This window comes from Populus euphratica, unplaced genomic scaffold (genome assembly GCF_000495115.2).
Source record: "Populus euphratica unplaced genomic scaffold, PopEup_1.0 scaffold193.1, whole genome shotgun sequence".
Taxonomy (NCBI): Eukaryota; Viridiplantae; Streptophyta; class Magnoliopsida; order Malpighiales; family Salicaceae; genus Populus; species Populus euphratica.
Window position 1 is genome coordinate 221,913 of NW_011500023.1, and position 14,411 is coordinate 236,323.

The 14,411-nt window shown below is 35.4% G+C and overlaps 3 protein-coding genes across 5 annotated transcripts; 1 reads left to right on the top strand and 2 right to left on the bottom strand.

Moving 5' to 3' along the window:
• Window positions 1-40: 40 nt before the first annotated feature.
• Window positions 41-3,229, bottom strand: LOC105142018 (E3 ubiquitin-protein ligase RING1-like). Of its 2 annotated transcripts, XR_845493.1 has the most exons (3): window positions 2,033-3,229; window positions 1,384-1,516; window positions 41-233 (listed from the first exon to the last, which is right to left on the bottom strand). XR_845493.1 is itself a non-coding variant. In XM_011049455.1 (2 exons), the coding sequence occupies exon 1, from the start codon at window positions 3,081-3,083 to the stop codon at window positions 2,046-2,048; it is 1,038 nt and encodes a 345-aa protein (XP_011047757.1). In that variant the 5' UTR covers window positions 3,084-3,229; the 3' UTR covers window positions 41-233; window positions 2,033-2,045. The 2 variants fall into 2 exon arrangements, 1 of the variants encoding a protein (XP_011047757.1); XM_011049455.1 differs by lacking the exon at window positions 1,384-1,516.
• Window positions 3,230-3,974: 745 nt separating this feature from the next.
• LOC105142019 (putative F-box protein At1g20795) lies at window positions 3,975-7,324 on the bottom strand. Of its 2 annotated transcripts, none has more exons than XM_011049457.1 (2): window positions 7,278-7,324; window positions 3,975-5,365 (listed from the first exon to the last, which is right to left on the bottom strand). In XM_011049457.1, the coding sequence occupies exon 2, from the start codon at window positions 5,360-5,362 to the stop codon at window positions 4,208-4,210; it is 1,155 nt and encodes a 384-aa protein (XP_011047759.1). In that variant the 5' UTR covers window positions 5,363-5,365; window positions 7,278-7,324; the 3' UTR covers window positions 3,975-4,207. The 2 variants fall into 2 exon arrangements, with proteins under 2 accessions (XP_011047759.1, XP_011047758.1); XM_011049456.1 differs by having other exon boundaries at window positions 7,200-7,312.
• Window positions 7,325-10,855: 3,531 nt separating this feature from the next.
• LOC105142020 (LRR receptor-like serine/threonine-protein kinase FLS2) lies at window positions 10,856-14,177 on the top strand. The gene has a single exon (XM_011049459.1). It carries the CDS (start codon window positions 10,953-10,955, stop codon window positions 13,899-13,901), a length of 2,949 nt encoding a protein of 982 aa, XP_011047761.1. The 5' UTR covers window positions 10,856-10,952; the 3' UTR covers window positions 13,902-14,177.
• The last annotated feature ends 234 nt before the right edge of the window (window positions 14,178-14,411 follow it).

Below are 14,411 nucleotides of genomic sequence, written 5' to 3' on the forward strand. Positions count from 1 at the left end.
GGGGGGTGGGGGGGGGGGGGAGGGGGGGGGGGGGTCTAGAATGATGCTCAAACAAAGAAGAACTTACAGAACCAAGCGAATTTGTGCATGAATTAGTCCTAAGAAGGTGAAGCTAGCAACAATTGTGAAAATAATTTAAAAACAGGCATTTACAGAACATGCATGAAGCAAGAAAAGGAGAAGAGAATGTGCGCAAGTTCTTTCTACATTCAACAACCCTTCCAGGTATCATCCTGCAGAAAGAGAAGAGAATAAATAACTATGCGTGCGTGAGATTCACTGCATCACATGCGTAGTCATGAAATAGGTATGACATGCGTGACTGCTTGTGTATAATAAAATTTCATGGATAAGTTTGTATGCAGCTCTGGGCACACAAAAAATCACCGAACAAGATATCCAGAAAGACACCAACATCCCTTCTCTTTTCTTATTTTGCTACTGAAACCTTCAAATCAATGAACCTAAGGAAATGCCTCATTTAGCTAGGACATGATAGAGTGGCTTGGCTTCATTACAAGAAAACAAGGGTATACAAGCAATGATTTTGGCAAGAGAACTATAGCTGATGTATCTAAACCAATGAATCTATTATCCATTTAACTTGATGCACAAAAACACCAAAATAATACAGCCTACTTTGAAGGTATTGTTATCACGTAATGCTACGTTCATTGATTCGAAAAGGACACAAAAACTAGATGTAGCATGAAGTAATAGACAACGTGAAAAAGGTTGAAAGGGGCCAATCTAGATGAATGTCTTATAGGAAGTGCAATTAAGAATAAAATATTATCCTTGTAGAATAAAACCACAATTCAGATACAACGGCATCAAAACTAATCCACATTCACTAATCACATGCACGTGTGTACGCGCAGAAATTTGAAGGAATCCATCAGATTAAAGCTACAAAAGCAGGACTTTTTTTATCCAATCTAACTTTTATTGCTGAGAGGCCCCAGAATATGACCTACAGCACTTGCTAACATCCCATATTATTAACCATCCCAGATACAAGTTATTGAATCCTAATTGTTTCAAGGAGTTTGCGCTTGAGTACTGCTTCATTGATGTAAAAATAACTTGTGAATTTCTCACACTTCCTCATCAGGTTGTTGGTCTACCATGGTCTTCTCAACATGAGAGAGTAGCAAGGAATATAGATATTCTAGACATTCAAATGAATACCTGATCTTTATATATATAAAAAAGACATAGCTGAAAGTGCAAAATCAAGCTCTTAAATCTCCAAGTCAAACCCACTGCAATGACACCAAACTCTTCAACTAATCCAAAATCTGTAGCATAAGTATCATATTCCTATTATCGTTTGGAGGGCTAAGCAACAAAGACATGTACTCTGAATGTGCACCCCAGTACCTTTCATGTGTTCTGTTCATAGGCAAACATGATAATCCTGCTTGCAGTTGAGAGCTCCCAAGAAACCAGAGTCAGAAGCATGCAATTGATTGTCGTGCTCATGCTTGTCATGCCACATTTTAACACCAAGCATCTGTAAATCTCATCAATCCTACCTTCATCTTGACATTTTGTAAGCAAACGCAAACGAGAATGCAAATGATGAACATAAAAACAAAATAACAAGAACCATACACTACAGCAACCATGCCAGAACACCAAGGCAATTTTAAATACACCATGCAAACATCAAAACTTCAAAATCCTATTTTCTATGTAAGAAACCTATAGCAATATAGGCAAAAGAATTCCATCTTCACCAAACAAAATAACGTGGCTCTAGAGATACTCTGTCAATCACAATTGCTTCACAATCAGCAGAACACAGAAAACTCATAACTCACAGTTGTGTCGTCAATTCATTGCACAACCATCTAGATCACAGATATTCAATTAAAAAAAAAAAGTGTACCATCAATAAGACCAAACTATTATTGACAAGCATTAACAAAAACAGCCACTTATTGCTAAATGAAAACAAAAGGAGAAACAAAAACAATAAGAAACTAAATTAAGTAAAAAAAAGTTGTATGTTTACAAGAAACAGTACCCAGCAGCAATAATCAATCAAGATCCTCTTCTCTAGTGTCAGATCCAAAGTTGGTATTCCCTCTTGAATTCCCATCATTGTTGTCCCCACTCCGGCTATTGCTGGCCTCTGCCGACGACCCAGCCGACCTACCACTACCACTACTAAACAGCCATGGAAATGGAATCCTAAACCTCCTCTCTCTCGGTGTCTGAGCATTTCCATCGCTATTATCACCGTCACTAAACGACCCACCACTGCTAATTCCACCACCCACATTTTGATTAACCCCATTACTCCCATCCCCTTTCCTCTGCTCGTAATCCTGATCATCGGTAGGCAACTCATATCTACAAACCGGACACGAATTATGCAATTCAAGCCAAGGCGTGATACAATCCTTATGATAGATATGCTTACAAGGAATTTGTTTAGCTACCTCCCCTGGCTCAAAACTATCCTTACAAACTGCACACTGTGAAGAATCCGATTGCATTAATTCCTCTGTTACCTTGACATCAGGAAGATTTTCAACCGCAGATTTCGCGGCCGGCGGAGTTCCATACCTATTAGGATCATTCTCCGCAAGCTGTTGAATTAGTTGTTCTAACCCTGGTCCGATGAAGTAATCTCCGAGATTCGCCGGAACACGAAATCCGGTGGGGTCCATTCCGCCCATACCAGGATTATTTTCAATCACAAACTGAATATTCGCTCCGCCGGCCCTCATGGTTTGCAGGTAATTTTGCAGGAACACGAAAGGATTGAAACCGTCGGGATCTTGAAATAGTGGCGACGCAGAGGAGGAGTTTGTTGTTGTTGTTGACGTGGTCGATGATCGAGGAGTGGGGTTCATGCCACCAAAAATGGAGGCGAAGTCGTCGAGTAAGAGGGCGGGGCCGAGACCACCATCTAAAGGGTTAGGGCTAGGGTTTGGAGAATCGAGTTCTTCGAGGAAACCTTCGTGACAGTTAGGGCATGAGAGAGCGGTGGCTGGTGGAGTTATTGTTACCGTTCGGTTGCACTTGTAGCAGAAGTAGAGTTGCGCGACGCCGCCGGTGGTGGAAGACATGACGCCTTTTTTTATTGAAGAATTAAAATGGGATTTTTCTGATTTTTGATTTTTTTTGGTGTATTTTTCAGAGAGAGATTTTTTTGGTGAACTTATTGGTGTTTACGGAGAAATGAAAACGATGACGTATCTACGTAGAATTCTATGTTCCAGTTATGGTTGACCATTAATATTCATGGATTGGTTTTTAGTATTATCCTTCCCATCCAAAATTATCCAAAATTATGATCAATTCTTTTCATTATCTGGTAGCTCCATGTTTCGGATATCCTAACCCGACCTGGTTAGACTTTGAGTATTAATTAGGATATTGCTACCCGAACGTACATAAATTATAATTAATGATAAAAATATATTTTTTTATATCCATTTCTTTTTTATATAACTAATGAATTCTAAGCTTTATTTGAAAACAACTTAAAGGGATGAGCTCGGTTAGCTAACCAATCAGCACGTTATTTTACTTGCCTCGGCTGCACCGCCTGCCAAAGACGGCGAGGCAGGTCAGGCCAGTTTGAGAATTAATTATAATTATTTCTCATAATACTTTTTATATAAAATATATTAAAATAATATTTTTTTATTTTTAAAAAATTATTTTTAATATGAGTTGATCAAAATAATTAAAAATATAAAAAATTATTAATTAAAAATTAAAAAATTAAAACATAAATATCATAAAAACAAGCAACACCAAATTATTCGAATCAACCGTAAACAGGACCAGTGGATATTGCAGTGCAGGGAATGAGATCAACAGCAAGCTCGGAGTCCAGTTCCACTGCAATGCGCTTCTGTATCCCACGTCCCCGAGCCATGTTTAAACCTACAAAACCACCCCAGAGTTCAGCGTTGAGAACTGAACGGAATTCTGTGGAATACCGATTAGAATTAACTTGCAAGAATTACAAAAGATTATTAAAAATACCAACAAATGACAACTAGTAAAGCTGAAACTATATAGTAATTCAAAAGTCAAGTCATCATGGACAAAAGAGGATTCCTTTTAACAGTGTCAGGATCCATAAGAGCTCAGATTCAAAACTGGTCTCTACTAATTTGAGAATCCTGTCAGGCACTACTTTCCTAAGCTATATAAGCTCACAGTCAGCAGAGGATGAAAATTAAGGTGACCCCAATTTACGACCTAAAGGAACCAGGCTCATGGTATAGGGAAGCACTATGGGGGAAACCCAGGACATTGCACCGAACTTTGAAGTCTCGCCAACTTCCTCAATCTTGCTGGTGTCAACATGATATAAGTGGATGGTATTAGATATCCTTACTACCAAGACCCCATCTTTGAAGGCCAAGGGATCCATCCATGGGCGATCATCAATTCTCTGCCAGAGCATCACTCTGTTGTATAAATTGATCATGACGCCCGAGTGTTCCTTTTCTATCTGCGCAAGAGTTTTCGAGTACTTGAGAGACCAAGTAGAATCAAAGTAGTCCTCAAGAACCCATACATGAAGTCCTTCTTCAGAGATCAGTACATAATACAGTTGACCTTCAGATTCTCCAATGCAAGCTTGAGGCGTGCTGTTAAACTCTCCAGCTGGGAGTGGCGTTGAAATCAGCCAAGCTAGTTCATTCTCTACATTAAAAGTCAGGATTTGGTCACCATCAGTGAGCCAGTGTAAGATCCCTCCACTAAAAATGCCTTCATTCTTGGATAAACTTTTGTCACACCAGCAAACCTCTTTTGATAGCTTCCAATTCCTTGTCCTTGAGGCATATATTTCAAATGAGAAGTATGCTTCCTCCTGCTCAGTCTCAAATTGCCTCGGTCTAACAACCTTGAAATTTGTCAAATTGACAGAGATATCCGTGAAGGGATTGAACGCCAGAGCAATGAAGCTTTCTTTGCCAGGTTCCTTCCAATCCAGTTTCCACCATTCACTGTTCAAGGGGTTGCAGACATAGATAGCTGGATCTTCAAAAGGGTAGCAACTTCGACAACAAACAAGCCCATTGCACGATGCCAACACCACGACATCCTGAGGGAGGAAAGCGAAGACATCCTGCTGCAATCTAGTCCTTTCAACAGGAAAATAGGTAATTGTTTTTATGTCATCAGGACAGTACCGATGCCTCTGCTGGAAGAAGAATCCTGACAGTGGCTCTTTCTTTTGTGACTGAGCCTGGATGAAAGAGCGATCAGATATGAGGTCCTTCCATTCTTTAGAGACACACTTCAATCCCAGCAAATCTTTCGTTTGCAAGCGGGAGAGCACATCAAAGGGAATGTCTGTGTCCAAGCACCCAAAATCTGCCATATCCTAAATCACAGAAAAAATGAATGCAGTCATTGAATCTTGAATGTCAACAAGACATACAGGAGTAATATGATTGAACATGTTTCTCTCTTTTTTCACGTAAATAAAGAGTCAATAGCACAAATAATGATCTATCAACACAATAGTTAATGGGGAATGAGCATCCCCGCTACCCAGCTACCACCACCATTTTAACTCATACAAAGCAACACAAACATCTAAATACCACCAAAAAGAGAGAGAAAGAAAATTACTAACTAAAAATACAAATGTTGCTAATTAGTAGGAAGGCATGAAACATTTCGCGAGCTCTTAATTAAACAAACAAACAGTAAGGCATAGTAGTTTATGTTTCCTGGCGCATCTTGCCAAACAATTCATTACATGTTCAAGAAAGCACGTGAAAGATTAAAGCGTGAAGCTTCTTACATACATATATCTAGCTAGTATCTCAATGATTGTCACGGCTTAAAAACTTATGTTTCTTGTTTTGTAGGAACCCTTATTATAAAATTAAAGTATATTTCTCCCAAAATAAAATTCAGTGAAGATGGAAACAAGTAAGATAATATATACACGTTAGAGGCAAAAATAAGGTAAGATAGAAACAGGAAAGCAAAATGACATGATATTACCTAATCCATCAAAAATAGCATCCCAAGAACAAAGAGCCCTAGTTAATCACAAATCCTCTTCGATTACCTTAGATCTCATCTATCAAGCATAACAAGTGGATGAAAATCAGTAGGAGTTAACGTAAAACACTACAAGTGTTAGCTAGCAACACATTAAACGTGAGAACAGGTATCTGAATGCCACTTGGTCAATGAACAATGAACCCTAAATATAAGCAAATTTGTCAGAAAAAATCACATCCTTTCTTAATTCATGACTACAGCCATGGGATTAATTTTAGTGTGTTCTTGGGAAACAAACATTAAGGCCTCTAGCTAGTACAACATGCATATCATAATTCCTAATTAAATGCTTTTTTTTTAATAAGAAGCAAATAAGCATCAAAGCAGAAGTGCTTATAGCTTACAATAAAATTTCAATATCCTCTGTTTGGCAGCCAAGAAACCTTTTTTTTTAAAAAAAAAAAAACACACTGTATTCCTCGTTTTACATGTTTATACTAATATTGCTGTTTTTGATTTTATTTTTTTGAAAAAATAACTCCAATCCCCAACACTTCGTAGGATTCACAAGAATTGAACGGCCTTTTTTCTCGTATTTTCTCATCATTCAAACAGAATCTGACTTTACTTTTTTACCATTCGTCCCAAAAAAACATACAAAAAGAGATTTTTTTTTGTGTGTGAAAAATAGCAAGAAAAATTAAGAGGGTAACAAAAGAAACAACAAAATATACAGATAAAAATAAAGCCAGGGATAATCAGATTTCGTAAACATCCAAACCCATTTTCCAAAAACGGTCGTTCGGTTTCCCAACAAAGAGTCTTGAAAGGTTTATGTTAAAGTTTTCACTTTTTAGTTTCTTTCCACGCAAACACACAGACCCTCAAAAGCTTCGTCACAACAAATTAGAGGACAAACAACCAAAATAACCTCCTCTGTTTTCTACAATAAAACACCATCAAAACTCAAAAGATTAATGGTTTTTTAGAGAAAACCAGGAAAAAAATCAATGAAAACAAAAACCTTTTAACCCCATTTTAGAAACACTCAACAAAAATGTTTCTCGCGGTTTCTTGGCAACCAAACAAAGACTAGCACACAGAAAGCTACAAGTACCAGTTAAACAAATATGAGCACTGAGAGAAAGATTATAAAACAAATAACATAAAAGAAAAAAGTTTTGAATTTTTTTAGTTACCAACAATAAAAATGTCTCCTTTTTTATTTCTTAAACTCAAAACCCTCAAGAAAGCTAAGAGGCTCCCAGAAAACCCACCACAACAAACCCTTTCTTTCTCTCTACACCTGCATTTCCTTCCTCCAAAAACGAAATGAGTGTCTTTTTTTATCTTTTTTTTTCTTTCTCTTTATGCTTTCTGTAGAGTACTGAGGGCACCTAGCAAATAGCTATATTTTCAGACAAATTTCCTGTGATTGACACCTAGAAATTATAGCTCTTGACTTATTTTGCACGGCGGGTAGAAACAATAGAATTACTATTTTACTCTTCCCAGAAAAGAAAAAAAAAAACCCTTAGCAGTAAAGGTAATGAGGTAGTTTCGTCCTTTTTTCCTTTTTACATCACTATATTGCTTTTAAATTCAAATTATCTTAAGTTTACTCAGTTTTTTTAATCTTTTCTTTATGTTTTTTTTTCAATTATGAGTTAGATGATGAATAATTTGATATTTTAATAGAGATAAAATGTTATTTAATATTAAAAAAATTGATGATGTATTTTACTTACGTGGATGAGTGTAGTTACATCCATGTTTTTCGGACGCCAAAAGTGAGCATCGTTTTTTGGTGCCAGATGTCAGTTTTCACGGTGGCATTTGAGTCTCCAAAGCGTCAGTGGTACGTATGATCAACGCGCTTCTGATGATTTTTTTTTCTTTTCCATTTTTCAATTAACTTTTGTGTATGTGCCTGTGAAGTTTTAAAGTATTTTTTTAATTTATTTTTAAAAAAATTTATTATTATAATTTATTTTATTTTAAATAATTTATTAAATTAATTTTTTTAAATTTCATCATCTTTTAATGATTTTATCTATAAGTTTTGATTTTGATTTTTTTAATTATTGTTTTTGTAATTAAATTTGTTTTTCAACTATATATATCTACATTTTATTTTATTTTATTTTTATTTGATATTTGATATTTGATATTTATTATTTTTATTTTTATTTAGATATTGTTTACTAAAAATTTATTTTTTATTTCATCCCTTAACATTTTATTTATTAAAATTTTATTTTTTCATATTTGCTTTTAATAAAATAATTTTGACTTAATGATTTAAATCAAAGATTTGAAGGTTAGCTCATGTTAATTTAGGGTTTTTTTATATCTTTTTTATTTTATTTTATCCTTTCATTGAATTATCCTAATTTTACATGTCAAGTTATATGTTTTGCAGTTTAATCTAAGTTGACTCGGATTAAGGTTTTTTTGTTCAATTTATTTTTTGTTGTCTTGGGTCAAGTTTGTTTTATTTGAGATGGATTTTAAAATATAATTATTATTTTTTTATAATTTCATCCTCCTTTAACTTTTTTATTTCTTATTAGATTTTTTTCTTATTTTTTCAATTGCTTTTTTTCTACTTTGAAAAATAAATTAATTGATTTTTTCTTCTGATTTTATCATTTAATATTAAATTAGTTAGGAATTGAATTTTTTGAAGCAATCTAGGATTTCACTGGTTATAAATTAATTCTCATTCTTTTGATTTTTTTTTTTTTTTTTAACTTTAGAAAATTTATTAAATTTATTTTATTGTTATTTCAGCTTTCAACATTAAATTAATTGATAGTCGAACTTTTTGATTAAATCCAAGTCTAGAATTTCACAGATTATAAATTTTAAAGATTAATCATGGTTTAGGAGGTTGCCCTAAGTTTACTTGGTTTTTTTTCTCCTTGTGTAAACTCATGTTTTTTAAGTTTTATCCTTCATTATTTATTTAATTGGAGATTAGGCTTAATTATTTTTATTTATTTACTTTCTATAATGTTTCTTATGAATTTTAAAAATGACTCGGTTTATCTTTTTTATTTTATTTTTCATTCTTTGTTGAATTTACTGACAAGTTTTTTAGACTGTTATTTTTTTAATTTTATTATTCAACAATAAATTGGTTGATAGTTGATTTTCCTTTTCAATTTCATCCTTCAAAGTTAGAGCTTTTTTGTAATAGCCTGGCTCAACATGTCGTGTATTGTCCACTTTGAATTTTACTGCCCTCACAGTTTTGTTCTTGGTAACATGAGCTCACTTCTAAGTTTGACACCTCAAAACGCGTACAGCATATTACCAATCAGCATTACTAATAAGACCAGCTACCAAATATTCACTCGGCGACATGGAATATTACAATCTACCCTCTTAAGGAGCTCGATGACTCCGTTGACATAACTGGACAACTAGTGAGGTCGGCTCTAATACTAAATATAACAGCCCGGTCCAATCTGCCATATATTATCCATTTTGGGCTTTACTGCCCTCACGATTTTATTCCTAGCAACGGGAGCTCACTTTTGATTTTGACACCCCAAAACATGTATAACAAGTTAGCAACCAACATTCTTAATAAGACTAACTATTAATCTTTCACTCACCGATATGAGATATGATATTTTTTATAATGAGTTTTTATTTTTATTAATATTTTTTATTTTTTTATCTCAGTCTTAAACCACAGGTTAACTTGGGTTAATTTATATTTTTTAATGTTATTTTTTAAAAAAAATAACATTTTTTATATTTTATCTTTTAATGTTGGATTGTTTTAAAATTAAATTTTATAATTTTGTTGGTATGTTTATTTAAGTTGGCTCAAATCATTTATTTTTTCTTCCTTTTTTCCAAATTTATTTCTTTCTTTTGCATTTGATTAATTGAAATCTTAACTTCGTTGTCTTTTAAAGAAAAGGTACGTTTTTCAATTGGTAATGTTTTGTACACACATAAGATTAATGTTTTGAAGAAAGAAAAGGTATGTCTTTCAATTGGTAAACTTCTGCCTTGCACATACTATAAATTATATTATTTTTTTTTTTTTTTTAATTCTTGGATTTTGGGCCTCTGCTACATAATGATATACTGTTTTGATCATGTTGGGGTGGTTTTTCCAAATTGAAAATTGAACATACCTACAAATATTGTTAACATTATTTTTGAAGTTTTTTTTATGAAGAATTAGTGTTGGTTTACATGATAATTTTTTTTTAATTAATCTCGGATTTGAATCTGAAAAAATACATATGAAAGAAAATTTTCATAAATTAATCAACTTAATCTAAGCATAAATAACGATCCAGAATAAGAAAGCTGGGCTTTCACTGTTAAAACAATTTTTTTATATATAAATTAACATTAATATGTTTGAAGCAAAAATGGCATTTTTTGTTCTGGGAATTTTAACAGTCAAATGTAGAATACCTTGAGACACCGAACCCATAAAAAAAATTAAAGAAGAAGAAGAAGCACGGAAGAGCCTTCTGTTCATTCATCATCCTCGACTGATAGACCAGAGTGTTTTTAAGGCCAAACTTAAAACACTTTTTCTTTTTCTTTTTTTAATAAGGAAAATGAACAGGATAGGTATGCTAATCTTCAAACTTAAACCTTTAGATCATGGGGTCTACAAGTAGTGGACTTCTTGCGTATACGAAGGAAAAATTACACCAGGTCCCTAATAGAAAGGTCAAGAATTCATGCCACACGGATGAAACAAGGACTGTTTTCAAAAGAATTGAATGAAATTTTTCAGTTCTTTCGGATTAGAAACCTTAACGCGGATTCATAATTTATGAGGACGTCATGAATTTCCATTACAGTGGACCTTGACTCACCTTGACTTAGAAAAGAGTTCGCAGAATTAAAAGTAAACTGAAAATTATCATTGCTCTTGTTGCTGCCATAACCATTCCATCCTCGTTGTAACCATGCTGATAATGCATAGATTGTCCAGTGTTCAGCTTCTTTATATCCTTATTATTGTGCTACTCTTGTACGTGAAACAAGGTCCTAGATTCATTTCAGCAGCGGAAAGGGCAAAACTCAGGTGCATAGAAAGGGAAAGACAAGCACTCCTCAGTTTTAAACAAGAACTTGCGTATCCCTCTGGTCTTCTTTCTTCTTGGGGAAGTGATGACGAAGAGAAGAGTGATTGCTGTAAATGGGTAGGAGTTGGTTGCAACAACAGAACTGGTCGCATCACCATGCTTGATCTTCATGGTTTGGCTGTGGGAGGTAACATTACCGATTCATTACTTGAGTTGCAGCATTTGAATTATTTAGACATTAGTGATAATAGTTTCTATGGGAATCCTTTCCCAAGTTTCGTTGGCTCCCTCAGGAAATTAAGATACCTGAGTCTCTCCAACAATGGTTTAATCGGAAGGCTGTCATATCAGCTTGGGAACCTCTCTAGCCTGCAATCTCTTGATCTCAGCTATAATTTTCATGTTAGTTTTGAAAGCCTTGATTGGCTTTCTCGTCTTTCTTTTTTAGAGCATCTTCACCTGACTGGAAATCACCTTACCCAAGCCAGTGATTGGATGCAAGTCGTTAACAAGCTCCCTCGCCTAAAAGACTTGCAGTTAAGTGACTGTAGCCTTTTAAGCATCGTTCCTCCAGCTCTTTCTTTCGTCAATTCTTCAAGATCTCTTTCTATCCTTGATCTTTCATTCAACCAGCTTTCTTCATCAATAGTCCCCTGGTTGTCCAACTCCAGTGATAGCCTTGTTGATCTTGACCTATCTGCCAACCAGTTACAAGGTTTTATTCCAGATGCTTTCGGGAAAATGACTTCTCTCACGAATCTTCATCTTGCCGATAATCAACTTGAAGGAGGAATTCCAAGATCCTTTGGAGGAATGTGTAGCTTACGTGAGCTAGATTTGTCCTCCAACAACCTCAGTGGACCCCTTCCCAGGTCTATTCGAAATATGCATGGATGCGTAGAGAACTCGCTGAAGAGTTTGCAATTACGTGATAACCAACTTCATGGTTCTTTGCCTGATTTTACAAGATTCTCTTCCGTTACTGAATTGGACCTCTCTCATAACAAATTGAATGGATCTTTACCAAAAAGATTTAGACAACGTTCTGAACTTGTTTCCTTGAACTTGAGTGACAACCAACTCACTGGATCACTGCCAGATGTTGCGATGCTTTCATCATTGAGAGAGTTCCATATATATAACAATCGATTAGATGGGAATGTTTCTGAAAGTAGTGGAAGCTTATCTCAGCTCGAGAAATTGAATGTTGGGAGGAATTCTCTGCAAGGTGTGATGTCTGAAGCTCATTTCTCAAATCTATCCAAATTACAGGATTTGGATTTATCTCATAACTCTCTGGTTTTGAAATTTACGTACGACTGGGCTCCCCCTTTTCTATTGAATTACCTTTATCTTTCATCTTGCAATTTGGGCCCTCATTTCCCTCAATGGCTTCGAAATCAAAATAATTTATGGGTGCTAGATATCTCTGGTACTGGAATTTCTGATACAATCCCCAATTGGTTTTGGGATCTGTCTAATTCCGACTTGACCCTCTTAAACTTTTCCCACAACAACATGCGAGGTATGTTGCCTGATTTGTCATCAAAATATGCTGAAATTGTTGGGGTAGATTTGAGTTCCAACCAGTTTGAGGGCCCGTTACCACCTTTTCCTTTACAAACAATTGCCTTAGATCTCTCTAACAATATGTTTTCAGGTTCAAATTCTGCTATATGTAAGATTGCAGGTCCTCAATTGATCTCTCTTGACCTCTCAAAGAACCTATTGTCAGGAAATCTTCCTAATTGCTTAATCCCTTTCGATGGATTAGAATTTCTGGACTTGGCCGACAACAATTTTTCTGGTAGAATTCCTAGGTCCTTGGGATCACTATTGGTGCTTCGAACATTGAATTTACGTAATAATAGCTTCTCTGGACGACTACCTTTGTCTTTAAAAAAATGCACTGATTTGATGTTTTTAGACCTAACTATAAATAAATTGCATGGAAAAATACCAGCTTGGATGGGAGAAAGCCTTTTGTCTCTGAAATTCCTCTTCCTACAATCTAATGAGTTCTATGGAAGCATACCATCTCATTTTTGTCGGCTAAGACATATTAAGATATTGAACCTCTCTCTGAACAACATCTCTGGAATCATTCCAAAATGCCTCAACAATTATACTGCTATGATTCAGAAAGGGGAGTTAACTGATATTACTTCTGGTAAACTTGGTTTGGGACAACCAGGCCAACATGTTAACAAAGCATGGGTTGAGTGGAAAGGAAGACAGTATGAATACGTACGGAGTCTGGGACTTTTCAGGATTATTGATTTTGCAGGAAACAAACTAACCGGAGAAATTCCTGAAGAGATAACAAGTCTCTTAGAATTGGTTGCACTGAACTTGTCAGGAAACAATTTGACCGGAGGTATCCCTCTCAAGATTGGGCAGCTGAAACAGCTAGAATCTCTTGATTTGTCAGGAAATCAGTTGTCAGGAGTGACTCCATCCAGCACAGCTTCTCTAAGTTTTTTGAGTTGCTTGAATCTCTCCTACAATAACCTGTCCGGGAAAATTCCATCAGGCACCCAGCTGCAAAGTTTTAATGCTTCAGCATTTTCCGGTAATCTTGCCTTGTGCGGGCTGCCGGTCACACATAAATGTCCTGGAGATGAGGCGACTCCAAGACCACTGGCTAATACTGACAACCAAGGCAATGAAACAGTTGTTGATGAATTCAGGAGATGGTTTTATACTGCTTTGGGAATCGGTTTCGGTGTGTTCTTTTGGGGAGTTTCAGGTGCTTTACTGCTAAAGCGTTCTAGAAGAGATATGCCTATTTCCGGTTCTTGGACGAAGCATGGGACAGGATCTACGTGAAAATAGCTGTGCAGAAGGCAAGACTGCAGCAGATATATCATAGGCTCCTGTCTTAGAGGGATGGCAACATGCTCTACTTAAGATATGGTGTTTGGTGTGCCATTGAAATTTGAATTAACCGTGTGCCATTGTGTCTTGTTTCTTGGGAGTTTGTGTTGTTAGTGTTTCTGTATTGCAGAAACTTCATTGTTGTCTGCTACTTCAAGATTAAAATAAGGTTCCAGGGACTCTCTTGGCTAACTATTTGTAGAACTGCTGGTTTTTTTGTGTTGAAATGTGAGAATAATTATGAATTCCATCGTAGAATCTCAAGATTAAAAATTTGTAGAACATTGGATTTGAATTTGTTGCTTTAGGAGACTTGTTGCTACAAGTTAACGTGTAGGGTAGTTTTCCTCAGTAACTGGCATTCTTGGTTGGTTTCAACGCTAAGCTCAAGTGGTTATGCCCACATTAAGCCTCAAACCAAAAGACAATTTTTATTCCATACAGGATAATTTGTTAACGGTA

Coding starts and splice junctions, on each gene's coding strand:
- LOC105142018 (XM_011049455.1), bottom strand. CDS start 3,083: ATGTCTTCCACCACCGGCGGCGTCGCGCAACTCTACTTCTGCTACAAG.
- LOC105142019 (XM_011049457.1), bottom strand. CDS start 5,362: ATGGCAGATTTTGGGTGCTTGGACACAGACATTCCCTTTGATGTGCTC.
- LOC105142020 (XM_011049459.1), top strand. CDS start 10,953: ATGCTGATAATGCATAGATTGTCCAGTGTTCAGCTTCTTTATATCCTT.